General features: G+C 29.8%; 2 protein-coding genes across 2 annotated transcripts; both read left to right on the forward strand.

Annotated features, from left to right (window-relative positions):
- The first annotated feature begins 1883 nt into the window (after window positions 1-1883).
- On the forward strand, window positions 1884-5674 carry LOC137837811 (receptor-like protein kinase HSL1). Its single transcript, XM_068646949.1, has 2 exons — window positions 1884-4637; window positions 5083-5674. The coding sequence occupies exons 1-2, from the start codon at window positions 2033-2035 to the stop codon at window positions 5487-5489; spliced, it is 3012 nt and encodes a 1003-aa protein (XP_068503050.1). The 5' UTR covers window positions 1884-2032; the 3' UTR covers window positions 5490-5674.
- A 5738-nt stretch (window positions 5675-11412) lies between these two features.
- Window positions 11413-14197, forward strand: LOC137837813 (uncharacterized). Its single transcript, XM_068646950.1, has 5 exons — window positions 11413-11700; window positions 12299-12441; window positions 12945-13129; window positions 13635-13748; window positions 13831-14197. The coding sequence occupies exons 1-5, from the start codon at window positions 11461-11463 to the stop codon at window positions 13956-13958; spliced, it is 810 nt and encodes a 269-aa protein (XP_068503051.1). The 5' UTR covers window positions 11413-11460; the 3' UTR covers window positions 13959-14197.
- The last annotated feature ends 469 nt before the right edge of the window (window positions 14198-14666 follow it).

Here is a 14666-nt window from a genome sequence, read left to right on the forward strand (position 1 = left end):
TTTTAATAGTTTCGTATTTAAATATTGTTTTTTATGTTGAAAATGTTATTGAATGTTGTTGAAATCTATTATGAATGGTTTGAAGTGTTGATTTTGGGTGAAGATTGAAATTGAGTTTGTTAGCTTAGTCAATATTATGATATTTTTTGGCTCAAGCAAAAAGAATTTTCACTCAATTGAAAGGAATTTTCGTTCAAGTCAAAATATTTCCACTCAATCAAAAAATAGTATTGCAACTAAATTTACTCTTTGGACTATTTTTATTCCAGCAAAAAAAGTTTTTGCATAAGTAAAGGGATTTTCATTCAAACAAAAAATAGTACCACAACTAAACCTAACTCAACTCAATTCTCGTTAAAGTGAAAATAACATTGAAAAATTAACTTTCTCGACCATGTTCTTGCTTAAGTAACGAATCCATTATTACTTAAACTAATATATTTTCTCTTAAACTAGAAAAAAAAGTTTTTTTTATTCGTGAATATTAGTTTGTATATTCAATTAGAAAAGCAGAAAAATATATATATAAATAATTTAAGATCTTATACACACTATTAATTTACTTTTTACTTAATTAAATTAAAGATATCTCATAAATTTATGTATTTTTAATAAAAAAAATTCATTAAAAATATTCTATTAAGTATTTAAAATCTTTTTTATTTTCATCTAAATATTGTATAGTTTGATTTAATTGTTAACTAAATGAAGTTACTGTTATTTTTAGATGAGAAAATGAATAATAATCACATCATCCTTAAAAACAAAAAATTAAATAAAAATAAAAAAATATTTTGAGTGCTTGATAATATAATTTAATTTTTTGTTTAAAAATATGTAAACTTATAACATACTTAAAATTTAATTAAGTTTGTATTTATTACCCTATAGTTTCAAATATTGTAACATTTTAGGTAACGTGAGATATATAAAAATATTGGTTAAATAAAAGTGAAATTTGAACAACACATTATAGAGATTTAAAGTGACTAAAATAAGTCAAAAAATAATAATAATGAAGGACTTGAATTAAAAAAATTCTCTTACAAGGAATAAAATTAAAGTTAATAATTTAAAATTAGAAAAAAATTAAAACCAAAATTATTAATAAACACTTGGAAAACAAGGATTGGGGTTACATTTTTTAGGGCTCATTTTAAGTGGCCATGTGTACAATAGTGTATATTTTCATCAAACACATTAAACAATTAAATTAATAAAGTTAATTTAACTCATGATCAAAGTCTGGGTATTTTTATGCATAGAAAATATATAAAATTAAAATCCAAAAATAAATTCAATTTTAATTAATTTATTAAAACTAAAATTGCCATTATTCAATTTTTTTTTTAATTATTGGTTTGTGTTTCACACCTCGTGTCATTGTCAACATCACCATCAAAGCATATTAATGTATGTAATTAAAGATTCAGTAATGTTGATCCATAACTATAGTATAAAAAAATATTACTGCACTTCGTAGAAGCTTCTTATATTTTTTATTATTGCATTAATTTCCCACCTTATAAATTCTTTTGGTCTAATAATGACACATTATTTTTTTTTTAAAAAAAACTCACCTTATTACATAATTAAAATTTTAATAACCCAGAAAATAAAAAATACTATCATGTTTTTCCTAATTTTAAAAAATGATTCATTATTTTTTTTAAATAAGATTCTCTTTTAGGGTCAAAGACGAATAATTTTTACATGGATCTATTTGGAACATTTTAATAAATTTTATTTCGTATTTATATATTTCAGAAATCGTATCTATAAGTATATAGTTAAAAGATATGGTTAGTTTTTAATATCCTTATTCACAGAGTTCAAAATAAAATAATATGATAAAAAAATTGTATATAAGTATGAATAAGATCACACAGTAACGTGTGAATTGTCTGAAAGCAAGCCAACCATCTTCGACTTTTCTGTGTACACATTCAGAATTCATTGTAACAGTGCTGACCAGAATCATCTTCTTATCTCTCTGCAGCAACCAGAAACTCTCTTTTGCACACTCACCAAGATGATTATGCCAATTCAATCTTGTATGCACTTTTCATGTCACATTTTTCTGATTTTTTTGTTCTTCCTTGTCCACACAAGCTCACAGTCATTGAATGATCAAGAGCATGCAGTTTTGCTTAAGATAAAGCAATATCTTGAAGACCCTTCTTTCCTCTCCCACTGGAATTCAACTTCCTCTCACTGTTCATGGGCTGAGATTACATGCACCTCTGGCTCGGTTACTTCCCTCACCCTCTCCCATTCCAACATCAACAAAACTATACCACCCTTCACCTGTGACCTCACCAACCTCACACACCTTGACTTCAGCTTCAACCTCATCCCTGGTGACTTCCCCACACCCCTCTACAACTGCTCCAAGTTGGAGTACTTGGATCTTTCGGGTAACAACTTTGATGGCAAGGTTCCTCTTGACATTGACCATTTGGGTGCTAATTTGCAATATCTCAACCTTGGTTCTACCAACTTCCATGGTGGTGTTCCTGCTAGTATTGCAAATTTAAAGCAACTGAGACAGCTTAGACTTCAGTTTTGCTTATTGAATGGCTCTGTTGCTGCTGAGATTGATAGCTTGTCCAATCTTGAGTACTTGGACTTGTCCTCTAACTTCTTGTTTCCCAAATGGAAGTTGCCTTGGAACTTGACCAAGTTCAACAAATTGAAGGTGTTTTATTTGTATGGAACCAACTTGGTTGGGGAAATCCCAGATAACATTGGAGATATGGTGGCTTTGGAGAAGCTGGATGCGTCAAAAAATGGCTTAACTGGAGGAATTCCAAGTGGTTTGTTCTTGCTGAAGAATCTGACCTCACTCTATCTTTTTGAAAATGATCTCTCAGGGGAGATACCAAGTGTGGTTGAGGCATTAAACTTGGTCAACCTTGATCTTGCAAGGAACAATCTCACAGGGAAAATACCAGATGATTTTGGAAAGCTGCAGCAGTTGTCATGGTTGAGTTTGTCTTTGAATAGCTTGTCAGGTGTGATACCAGAAAGCTTAGGCAATCTTCCAGATCTCAGGGATTTTCGCGTGTTTTTCAACAAGTTATCAGGTACTCTTCCTCCTGATTTTGGCCGTTACTCAAAGCTTAAAACCTTTTTGATTGCATCTAATAGTTTTACTGGGAAGTTACCGGAGAACTTGTGCTATCATGGGATGTTACTTAACTTGTCTGTTTATGAGAATAATCTGAGTGGTGAGTTGCCAAAATTTCTTGGAAATTGCAGTAGTTTACTGGACCTGAAAATTCATGAAAATGAGTTTTCTGGTAACATTCCTAGTGGTCTTTGGACATCTTTCAATTTGTCAAATTTCATGGTGAGCCATAATAAGTTCACTGGTGTGCTTCCTGAAAGGCTATCTTGGAATGTTTCGAGGTTTGAGATAAGTTACAATCAGTTTTCTGGTAAAATTCCAAGTGGAGTATCATCATGGACTAATTTGGTAGTGTTTGATGCCAGCAAGAACAATTTCAATGGAAGTATTCCAAAAGAGCTAACAGCTCTTCGTAAGTTAACAACCTTGTTACTTGATCAGAACCAACTCACTGGGGCACTTCCATCAGATATAATATCATGGAAATCCTTGGTAACTCTAAATTTGAGCCAAAACCAACTCTCTGGACAGATTCCTCATGCAATTGGTCAGTTACCTGTCCTTAGTCAGCTTGATCTATCAGAAAATGAACTCTCTGGCCAAGTTCCTTCTCTACCTTCCAGACTCACCAATCTCAATTTGTCTTATAATAATTTGACTGGGAGGATTCAAAGGGAATATGAAAATTCTGTGTTTGCTGGTAGCTTTTTGGGCAATTCTGGTCTTTGTTCTGACAACCCAGCACTGAACCTCGCCTTGTGCAATTCTGGCCTTCAAAGAACAAGCAAGGGCTCATCTTGGTCTATTGGTTCGATTATATGCTTGGCGGTAGTAGCCTTGTTACTGATCCTTCTGGCATCATTCTTGTTTATTAGATTTCAAAGGAAGAGAAAGCACAGATTAGATAACTCTTGGAAGCTCACTTCCTTTCAGAGGGTGAATTTCACAGAATCAACCATTGTATCATCAATGACAGAACAAAACATTATTGGTAGTGGTGGATATGGTACAGTATACCGCATTGATGTTGGTTCAGAATATGTTGCTGTGAAAAAGATTTGGAATAACAGAAAGTTGAACAAGAAGCTTGAGAGCTCCTTCCGTGCAGAAGTTAGAATATTGAGCAACATTCGTCATACCAACATAGTGAAGTTGATGTGTTGTATCTCTAATGAGGATTCTATGCTCCTTGTATATGAGTATCATGAAAATCTCAGCCTAGATAAGTGGCTGCATAAGAATGTTAAGCCAGGTTCAGTCAATAAAGTGGTCCTTGATTGGCCAAAGAGGTTGAAAATAGCAATTGGAATTGCTCAGGGTTTGAGCTACATGCATCATGATTGTTTACCACCTGTTGTTCATAGAGATGTAAAAACAAGCAACATCCTTCTGGATTCTCAATTCAATGCAAAAGTTGCTGATTTTGGACTAGCCAAGTTGTTAATCAAGCCAGAGGAACTTAGCACCATGTCAGCTGTTATTGGCTCATTTGGCTATATTGCTCCAGGTGAGTGACATACAATCTTTTTTGTTCCTAACTAGCAAAATACTATTTCTTTTGCTAAGTTAAATTCTGTGCCACTTTTGAGTAAACCTTGGATTTAATCTTAAAATTTTAAGAGTCACTAAATTAGTCCTTGAAATTACTATTTTTTCACTTAGTATTTGACTTTATACTATGTCATTCACTTTAGTCTTTTGTGGGTAAACAAGGGAAAGTTTAAAATTTGGCTGCTCATATAAAAAACATCCAAAACCATTGACTAGAAAATCATTCACTCTGACAGAGCAAAATCTGTGAACAAAAAAACTGACTTTTTTTTTTGTAAAATAAGAAACTAACTAAACTGATTGACACTTATAATCTTAGTAAAAAATAGAGGTGTTTACACTTCTCTTTCCACTGGCATACTAGTTTATTCTCAATCTAACTTTTCATATTTGAATTGCAGAATATGTGCAATCAACCAGAGTTAGTGAAAAGGTTGATGTGTTCAGCTTTGGGGTGATCCTATTAGAACTGACAACCGGTAAAGAAGCAAGTTATGGAGACCAACACTCATCTCTTTCAGAGTGGGCGTGGCGTCACATTCTGATTGGAGGCAATGTTGAAGAATTGCTAGACAAAGATGTGGTTGAAGGCAGTTACTTAGATGAAATGTGCAGTGTTTTCAAACTTGGTGTCATGTGCACTGCAACACTACCTACTAGTAGGCCTTCCATGAAGGATGCTCTACAAATATTGCAAAGCTTAGGAGAACCATTATTTTATGGTGAGAAGAACTTTGGCCACTACTATGATGCCATTCCCCTTCTTAAGAGTTCCAAGGAAACTAGATTGCATGTTGATAGTGAATGATTAGCAAAATGGATTCCCTAGAATGCCAAGATAGTGAAAAAAAAATTAGGTTTAGCAACTTGAGGCAATGGTTTTTGTTTTTTGAAAATGAAGAGTGGGGTAGTTAGTTTGTCACAGAGTTGTTGTATAGAATGGATTTAATGAAATGTGAAGTTATGATTGAAGAGTCATAATTGAAGCTTCAACAGCCAACTAGTCAATATAGTGAGAGATTTGAAAAGTTTCATCTAACTCCAACTTATAAAACCGACTCTTAAATCTAATTCGAATTTATAAATCTGGTTTTAATATTAAGTTTGTTCTTACTTATATATTCTAAAATGTCTTTATTTCTAATCTTTATTTCTAGTAAATGTGGTGAGATCTTCAACAATTTTATAACATTTTTTTTTTCTCATACCAGTATCATCAGAAATTTTTATTAAATTTGGATGGTTATTTTAGTACACTATTAACTGTCTTTTAACCAAATGTCATACTTTTGAAAACCTTTCTCTAGACTGCACTAGCTGGTCTAGTTAGAGAAATCCAAATTGAAATTTGTTTCAAAGGAGAATCATTGGTGACAGCAAAATTCTGTTTTGTAAGGTTGGAACTATGTGGGGGTGTAGAATATAGACATTAAATAAAGAGGAAAACTAAAACATAGTTTATGCAAAATCAATAGTTTTGCTCTTGTTGGATCCTTGCTGGTATATACCCTTTACGGCAAAACTGCTTTGACTCTGAATGCTGGTATAGTTGCAAACTTGGAAACAACTGATAAAATCATGATCTGCATATATATCTACCGAGTGGGTGGGGTGGATGAACTTCAACATATTTATATATTTATGAAAAGAGGTTTTCATTCAAATTAAAATATATATTATTGTTCTCGTGTGAGGATGGGCCTGAAGAACTATTAATATCGGTTGAATTGCACTTCAACTCCCTTGCTTGTTCCTCCTGTCCTTCTTAGTCTCGGCTCTTGGTCCTTTGGTGATTCACGAATGGAGGTACTTGTAGAAGGCACTCTGACGCTCGCAGAAGGGTTCAACACTCGGTTATCAGAGTACACGTAGATAATGACGTGCCTGTTTCTTGGAATATTCGTTATTTATATTACCTGTGATGAGTTTTTCTTATTGAGTCAGGTTAAGGGGTTGGACCGTGTTTATGGCTGAATTACCTAGCTCCTAATCACATATTAGTTCTGCTGACTTTGATTGAGCGTAATTGGATTGAGCTATCGGTCGGCCCAACGGATGTGTGTCTCGACTATATTCGGTCGACCCAACATTGAGGTCTGAAACGTTATATCGGTCGTGCGGTCCTAACCGGTACAATTATTATCTAGATAGGAGTATGAAAGTGTGTTTAAATTATTTTATTTGAAATCCATTGGAATGTTGTGAATGTAAATTTTATTATTCTGTCACTCAATATAAAATTGTTATATATAATAGGTTTATTTATAACCTTGAAAATTGTTATATTTAAATATAAACTTTTATTTTTACAAATATCTTAAACAAAATTAGTGCTCTTATTTTTCTTAAATTTAAAAAAGAAAAAAAAAACTTAAAAATAATTTAGTACCTTTTACTTACAATTTATTTAAGAAAAAAAAAATTCATTAGAGTCAATATCTAATGTAGAAGCAAACGTGGAAGGAAAAAAAAATATTGTTTGTTTATTTAAACATATGTTGACTCTAGGAAATGTGAAATCAAAGATTGAGTTGTCCTATTAGCTTTCAATCCTTCTTTTTCCTTTTGGACAAAATGATTGATAAATTAGTATTGATTTTTGTATCAAATGTTCTTAGACCAAATAGCATCTCTTTTGATTTTTTAACAACAATATCAACCTTTCATAAAACGTATAGTTTTGGTCATTTTATTCTTCATTATGCTATTAATCATGTGGCCTAAAAACATACTTATTTATCCTCTTACAAATAATATTGAAAAATAAATTATTCAGTCTCATAATTGACTAAATTTAATATCTTAATTTCTATACTTCAAATTTATTATTTTTTATTCTTATAGATGTGTTTTTTCAATTCTTTTTACTTTCTATCTAAGTAAACCCTGAAAACTAATATATATATATACATATATATAATATAATATGGATCAAAATAATATATACATATAAAAAAATATTAAATAAAAACTAATTTTAGATATAAAATAATTAATTACTATATTTACTAAATTAAAGACCATGTTATAAACTAAAAAAAATTATTAGTATTTAAAATAGTTTCTATTATTAATAAAGTTTTAAAAAGTAGTTTTTAGATTGGTATCTAACCATTATCTACCAAGATTTTAGCTACTAACTATCCTATATTGTAAATTAGTTTCTACTGACTAATTTAAAATCTAAAATATTAGTTAGTTAAAATCTTAGTAGTTAATTTAAATAACAATTTAAAAATTATTTTATAATATAATTTTTTATTAATAATAAAAAATCACTTTAAATATCAACAAAAATTTAATTAAAAAAATAGTATCTAATTTAATTAATATAATATTAAGATAATTTTAATATATTTTTCTTGTGAGATTAAGTTGTTGTGTAACACAACAAGGCTTGAAGACTCCCACTGATAAAATGAAAAGCTTCAAAACTTTTCTTTTTGAAAAAAAAAATTCTATTGGTAAAGTGCTCCCAAATTTAAAACTTTGGATATTTAATCTCCTAAATAAGTCAAGTTTAGGTAAGAAAACAAATGAATTAGTGTATTCTAAATGATTACTAGTGTTTAAGCATTTGTAGCAATGAATGGAGTCAACTAGTCAACTTTAGGTTTTTCTCTATTCAAACATATGTGTTGACTTTTGAGAAATAGGCATGCAAAGAAAAGTGAAGCCATAAAAGCTATAAATGAAAGTTAGTGAAGAAAAGTATGAACAAAAAGCTCAAAGTTTTGGAAAGTATAAGAATTCAAAACAACTTGCCTTTCATGATTTACCTTACAATTTGTTCTATCTTTTACTTTAAAATGCATGAAACCAAAAGTATAAGTTATTTATTTTGTAGAGCAGTAGAAATTAAAGGTTTTCATTCTAAAACTTTGGTATAAGATTTTTTTATAAATTAAAACTAATTTATTCAAAAGTTAGAAATAAAAATTTAGAAAAGTTGTATGACAGCTTCTAGATATTAGTTTAAGTTTATTTAGTTTTTCCAATTTTTTCTCTCTTAAAAGTCTTTGAAAGGAATGTGATTTTTTTTTTAGCTTGAAAACTACTTTTTATCTCTAAGTTTCATTATTGATAGATTTAATAGCCAATATTTTTACATTTTAAATCATCACATATAAGTTATTCTTCTAATGTGAAATAGTATCGTTAAAGTCAAGTGTTCTATATAAATATTGTCTGTTTTAACTTTTATTACGATTTTGTTTTTAAAAACCACTAGATGATTAAGAAAAAAAATATTTAAATTCTGATTAACTTAAATTCATTAATAATGTAATGTGAATGTATTAAACACATTATTTCTATATTAAGTTTATATATAATATTAGGTTTAAATGGGTTTTGGATATATAATATATTCTTTTATTTTGAGTATTTATTTATTTTTTAAATTAGGTTTCCAATAAATTAAATATTTTTGTTTAAGTCTCTTCTATTATTCATTTTAGTTTGATTGTTCACACAATTTACCATATTAAAAAACGATATATATTAATCCACTTCTATTATTTATACTAATACTACATCTTATATGAAAAATATATTATTGTTATGATAAGAAAAGGGACTAAAATATAAATTTAAAAATATTTTAGAGATCACTTAAAAGCGCGACAACATATTAGAGACAAAATATAAATAAATGTCTTTTCAGAAACTTCAACCAAAATTTTAAATTTTTTTAATTATTTAATTTGAAAAAAAATAAATTTATTTAGTACTCAAAATAAAAATAGTATCTTGAGGACCTAAATATTATTTATGTTATAAAATTGTTATATAGCATTAGTTGGTATATCGTTTAAAATTTAGTAAATAAATTAACTCAAATGTAATTTTTAAGAATGAATTTGAGTTTAGATAATAGAGTTTAAATCAGATAGAAAATGAAAAAAAAATCTTTAAAAAACTATAAATAAATTAAAAATATTTTCATTATTCATTTATTACAAAATTTTATCTCTTTAAAATTATAAACTCTAAGTTTTTTATATCTCAACAAATCAATCATCCTTTTTATAATCAAATTTTACAATTTAAGAGACAATTGACTATAAATTAAGTTCATTTGATAAAAATCTTGTTTTGGAAAAAGTTCCTAGTTCTCTACAATTGAATTTCTTTTTCTTTTTTTCCTTTTCTTTTATATGTGGAAATTTTGTATTTTGTCTACCTAAATCAACTAAGGAAAAAAAAACTTCCTAGTTATTTGAACCAGTTTATATATTATGTTTGATTTTCTATAATAGTTAGGATTAATTGATTTTTAGTTGTGGATTACTTATGAAAATTTATCATTTTATAATTCATTCCATATATATTTATAATTATTTAAAAAAATTCAAAAAAAGCTCACCCTTTTAATAAATAAATTAATCAAAATTATATTTATTTCTAAGAATAGGAATAGTAGATAATTTTAATTATTTTAAGCCACCCACCATAATAATTTTTGGTTTTATCTCTGTATATAAAATAACTTGTATAAGAGAACATCAATTAATTTTAATTTATGAAAAAACTGAATTCAAATTTTCTTATTGAAATATTTAGTGTAATGTCTTAACTGGAATTGTATTAAATATTTTACATAATTTCGAAAAAGTGTATTACAAAATGTCTTCTACAACTATTTCATAATGGTTTTTTCAAAAAAATATTTGACTATATTTTAAAATATATAATTTAAAATGTATTTGATTTCATTGTGCATTATACATTCTGAAAACCTCTTACCATCTTTGTTTTCAGAATGAATACCCTCAAAATGGTAAATATATTTCAGATAAAATTTTCTAAAATGCATTTTGAAATGGTATTTTCTATTGGGGGGGGGGGTGAAGAAATAAAAGAGTAGAGTACGGGAAGAAAATCTCCCTGTGTTATTGGGCAGCGTAACAATGCAAGGTCGTTTTCTTTTAACTTCCATAATTTCACGATCTCTTTTTTCTTTCTTCACTCCCATAATTTCTAAGTACACTTATAATTTTTTAAAATAACCATTTTACCTTTTTGTAAAAAGTGATTTCTGGATTATAAATTTTTCGAATTACCTATTCTAGAAATCTTTTGGAATAAACTTTTCCATAATTTCTGGAGCATGATTTCCATAATATAATTATTGGAATAGAATCTCTAAAACAAACTATCTAAAATACACTAAATATATTTTAGAACAAACTTTTCATAACATAATTTTTAGAACAATTTTTTTAGAATATATACATAAGACATTCTAGAACAAGTTTATCTGGTTTTTTAGAATATGAAATACATTTTACAATAAATTTTCAAGAACAAAATTTTCAAAACACACTTTTCAATACATAAATGATAACTTCCAGAACTATCTTTCCAAAACATCTCTTTAGAAAAAATATCATATTTGATAAAACAATCATGAGAGTTTTATACAAAATCATAAATTTAGATATAAATATATATAATAAAGAGTAAATTTATAATTAAATGATATGAAAAAATATTAAAATAATAATATCGAGATTATAATATGGTTGTATAAAAAAGATAGATTGTTAGAATATCATCAACCCTCTCTTTATCTTCTTCTTCCTATCCAAGAGTGTAGTTCATGATGAAGGGTATTTTAAACTTTTTCTCTTAGTAATAGGGTGTAGTTCATAATTATGGGGGTGCAGGAAGTATAAACCTAGAAGGCCTTGTTTGTTTCAATGTCCTAAACAAAAAAGGCCATAAAAAACGAAGGCTATTGAAAGCGAAGCACAGAGAGAGAGAGAGAAGACACCATGGAAAAGGAAGAGGAAGAGGAAGCAGTGGCACCAATGGTGAAGTTGGGATCGTACGGTGGTGAGGTTCGGTTGATGGTTGGTGGAGATGAATCTGCTGCGGAAGAGACCATGCTTCTTTGGGGTATTCAGCAACCCACGCTTTCCAAACCCAACGCTTTTGTCTCTCAATCTTCTCTGCAGCTCTCCCTCGACACTTGTGGCCACTCTCTCTCCATTCTTCAATCCCCTTCTTCCTTGGTATCTTTCTCTCTTAACCTCACTGCTTTAGTTAAAAAGATTATTGGTAAAAAAGCTTTAAAGCTTTGATTTTGATCGTGGTTCGGGTTCTAACATGATGACCCAGTTGCTTTGTTTAGCCCGAACGTGATTGCCCTTTTCATAAAGTACCATGGTACTGATTGTTGTTGCTTAAAGGTGGAGGCTTTATGACAGGCCTGGTTGATGACTTGTGCCGTTGAAGCTCTGGATTTTAGAAAATGAACCACTTAGCTTCACACTGAGTAATCATGAACATTTTGATCGTAGTTTGGGTTATAACTTGATGACTTGGTTGTTTTTTAGCCCGAACTTGATTACTGTTTTCATAAAATGCCATGCTGCTGATTGTTGTTGGTTAAAGTAAGAATCTTGCAATAGCCCTTGTTGATTACGTATGTTATCGAAGCTTTGAATTTGGAGAAATGAGCAAGTTAACTTCACATTATTGCCCCAACAGCTTCTGCTTTAGCTTGTGCCTTTTCTAATTGTTGGTTTATTGTTGAAATTTATATCATACGGTGAATTGGCTATTGATAACTCAGCTCACAGTTATGGTACTTTCGAATTTTGATTTTAGGGAACACCTGGAGTGACTGGATCGGTGATGTGGGACAGTGGAGTTGTATTGGGGAAGTTTCTGGAGCATTCTGTTGACTCAGGGATGCTTGTCCTTCAGGGAAAGAAGATTGTTGAGTTGGGATCTGGTTGTGGATTGGTTGGGTAAGTTCAATTGCAATCTCTTTCTTCTTCTTTATCTGTTCATGACACATTGCTATGGTTTGTCAGTAATTTCTTGATTAGCTTTTCGTTTTTTCACATGGATTAAATGAACTAGGAAAGTAGAGGTTTGAGCCTTGGCATTGTTTTTCTTTACAACCAAGCGACAATTTGGATAAAATTTTCAATGAGCCATTATGGCAGAAGAAATAAGATGAATTAAGATATAATTGAATCAAATTTCCCCCACTAGTTTAAATATACTTTTCTACCAACTTTTTCATAAGCCCTAGCTACCTTATTAGTCGTGGTGTATGAGTTGATTTCATCTTATGGGAGAAGTTTGATTTATTTCACCTCCTTAGTTTGTCTTCTTATCCTTTTCTGTAACTGTTGTTAAGAAGTTTAACCCTACTAGCTCTAGGTTGTCTAGCAAATGGAGAACAATTTGTTTCAGGTTGTTCTTACTCATTCTATGATGCACCTTTCTTATTTTTCTTCCTTAGTTGTATTGCAGCCCTCTTGGGTGGAGAAGTTGTTGTTACTGATCTGCCTGATAGGCTGAGGCTACTGAGAAAGAACATTGAGACCAATATGAAACATGTTTCTCTACGGGGTTCTATAACAGCAACTGAACTCACATGGGGAGAAGATCCTGACTCAGAACTCATTGATCCCACACCTGATTTCGGTAAAAATTCTCTCCCTCAACCCCTTCCCACATGTCACAGTGATCTGCGTTGCTATAAATTGTGATTACAGTCCTCGTTCTAATAATAGATTTGTAGTTAGTTGCATTTTTTTCTTCTGTTGATCTGAATGCCTATTGGAGTTACCTTTGTCTACTTCGCTAGCATTTCCTTTTAGTACTTTCTTTTATGTTTATAATCTAATATTCGTTGTGCGATCATTGCAAATACAACCTGTTTTCCGAAATCATAATTTAGATAATGTGTTACTACTAATGCCACCATGGTCCCATGAAATTTTTCACTTCAATTCATATCAGAAGTGTATTTATTTTTTACATTCTTGCATCATGAGGCTCTTGTTAATGCTTTGTTTACTAAAATTGTCATTTTGGTGTTTTTGGCTAATGAGAGAATTGAATGAGAAGAGTTCCTTAAGATGCTGTTAAATTTTCAACTATTTATATGAATAGCTTATTGATTCAATACTTGTTTTCCTGTTATCAGTGCTAGGATCTGATGTAGTGTACAGTGAGGGGGCAGTTGTGGATCTGCTAGAGACTCTTATGCAGCTCTCTGGACCAAATACAACAATATTTTTGGCTGGAGAACTCAGAAATGGTAAAGAATTCCATTCCTTTTTCTTCTTTTTCAGGACCACAATCCATGACCAGTTGTACTAAATAGTGTTTTCTGATTTCAGATGCCATTCTTGAGTACTTCTTAGAAGCTGCAATGAACAATTTCACTATTGGCCGTGTGGATCAAACACTCTGGCACCCTGATTATTGCAGCAATCGTGTTGTTCTTTATGTTCTAGTGAAGAAATGATTGTTGAGATTAATGTTTAATTGTCTTGTGTAATGCTGGTAACACCATGTCCATAAAGTGCATTAAGAATTTGACATTATGATTTTTTCTCACTGTATTTTCTTTGTTAACCCACAAGTATTTTGTTTTTTTAGGATAAATGATTAATTTGGTTCATGAAGTGTTGTCAATTTAATCTTTTGAAATAATATTTATTTTAGTCTTTGAATATATAAAAAATCTTGCAATATTTATTGTTATGTTTTGTGAGACTACTAATTTTGTGGATCAATTTAGTAGTAAAATCATCACTATTTTGTTATTAAGTTATAATTTTAAGAATTAATTTGAATTTTTAATGTATTTAGAGTCTAAATTATTATTTTTTATTTTTTCAAGGATTACATTGGCAAAGTATCATATTTAAGAACTAAATTAGTTATTTATCTTTATGTTTATCATTGTTGTTTGGTTGATGACTTCTAAGAAAAAACTTTGCCATATTATTACATTTTAAAGGGATGGAATGCAGAAGATTTAGCTGAATTTGTTAAAGCATGCACATTTTTTTTGTTGGTATTTGATAATAGAAAATGTTAACCAGTGTGAAAAGCATCTGAAGAAAATAAGTGTTTTATGCAAAACTGTTTATTATTTTAAATTAATAATGAGATACAGTTTAAAGGTTATTCAAGATACAGATTTAGTTCTAACTTTTCTTCCCAGTTA

Source organism: Phaseolus vulgaris, chromosome 4, assembly GCF_000499845.2.
Source record: "Phaseolus vulgaris cultivar G19833 chromosome 4, P. vulgaris v2.0, whole genome shotgun sequence".
NCBI lineage: Eukaryota > Viridiplantae > Streptophyta > Magnoliopsida > Fabales > Fabaceae > Phaseolus > Phaseolus vulgaris.

Bases quoted from the DNA above. Each gene is read 5' to 3' on its own strand.
- LOC137837811 (XM_068646949.1), top strand. From the start codon at position 2,033: ATGATTATGCCAATTCAATCTTGTATGCACTTTTCATGTCACATTTTT. The intron at 4,638-5,082 runs GTGAGTGACATA...TTTGAATTGCAG, and splicing joins ATTTGGCTATATTGCTCCAG to AATATGTGCAATCAACCAGA.
- LOC137837813 (XM_068646950.1), top strand. From the start codon at position 11,461: ATGGAAAAGGAAGAGGAAGAGGAAGCAGTGGCACCAATGGTGAAGTTG. The intron at 11,701-12,298 runs GTATCTTTCTCT...TTTTGATTTTAG, and splicing joins TTCAATCCCCTTCTTCCTTG to GGAACACCTGGAGTGACTGG. The intron at 12,442-12,944 runs GTAAGTTCAATT...TTTCTTCCTTAG, and splicing joins TCTGGTTGTGGATTGGTTGG to TTGTATTGCAGCCCTCTTGG.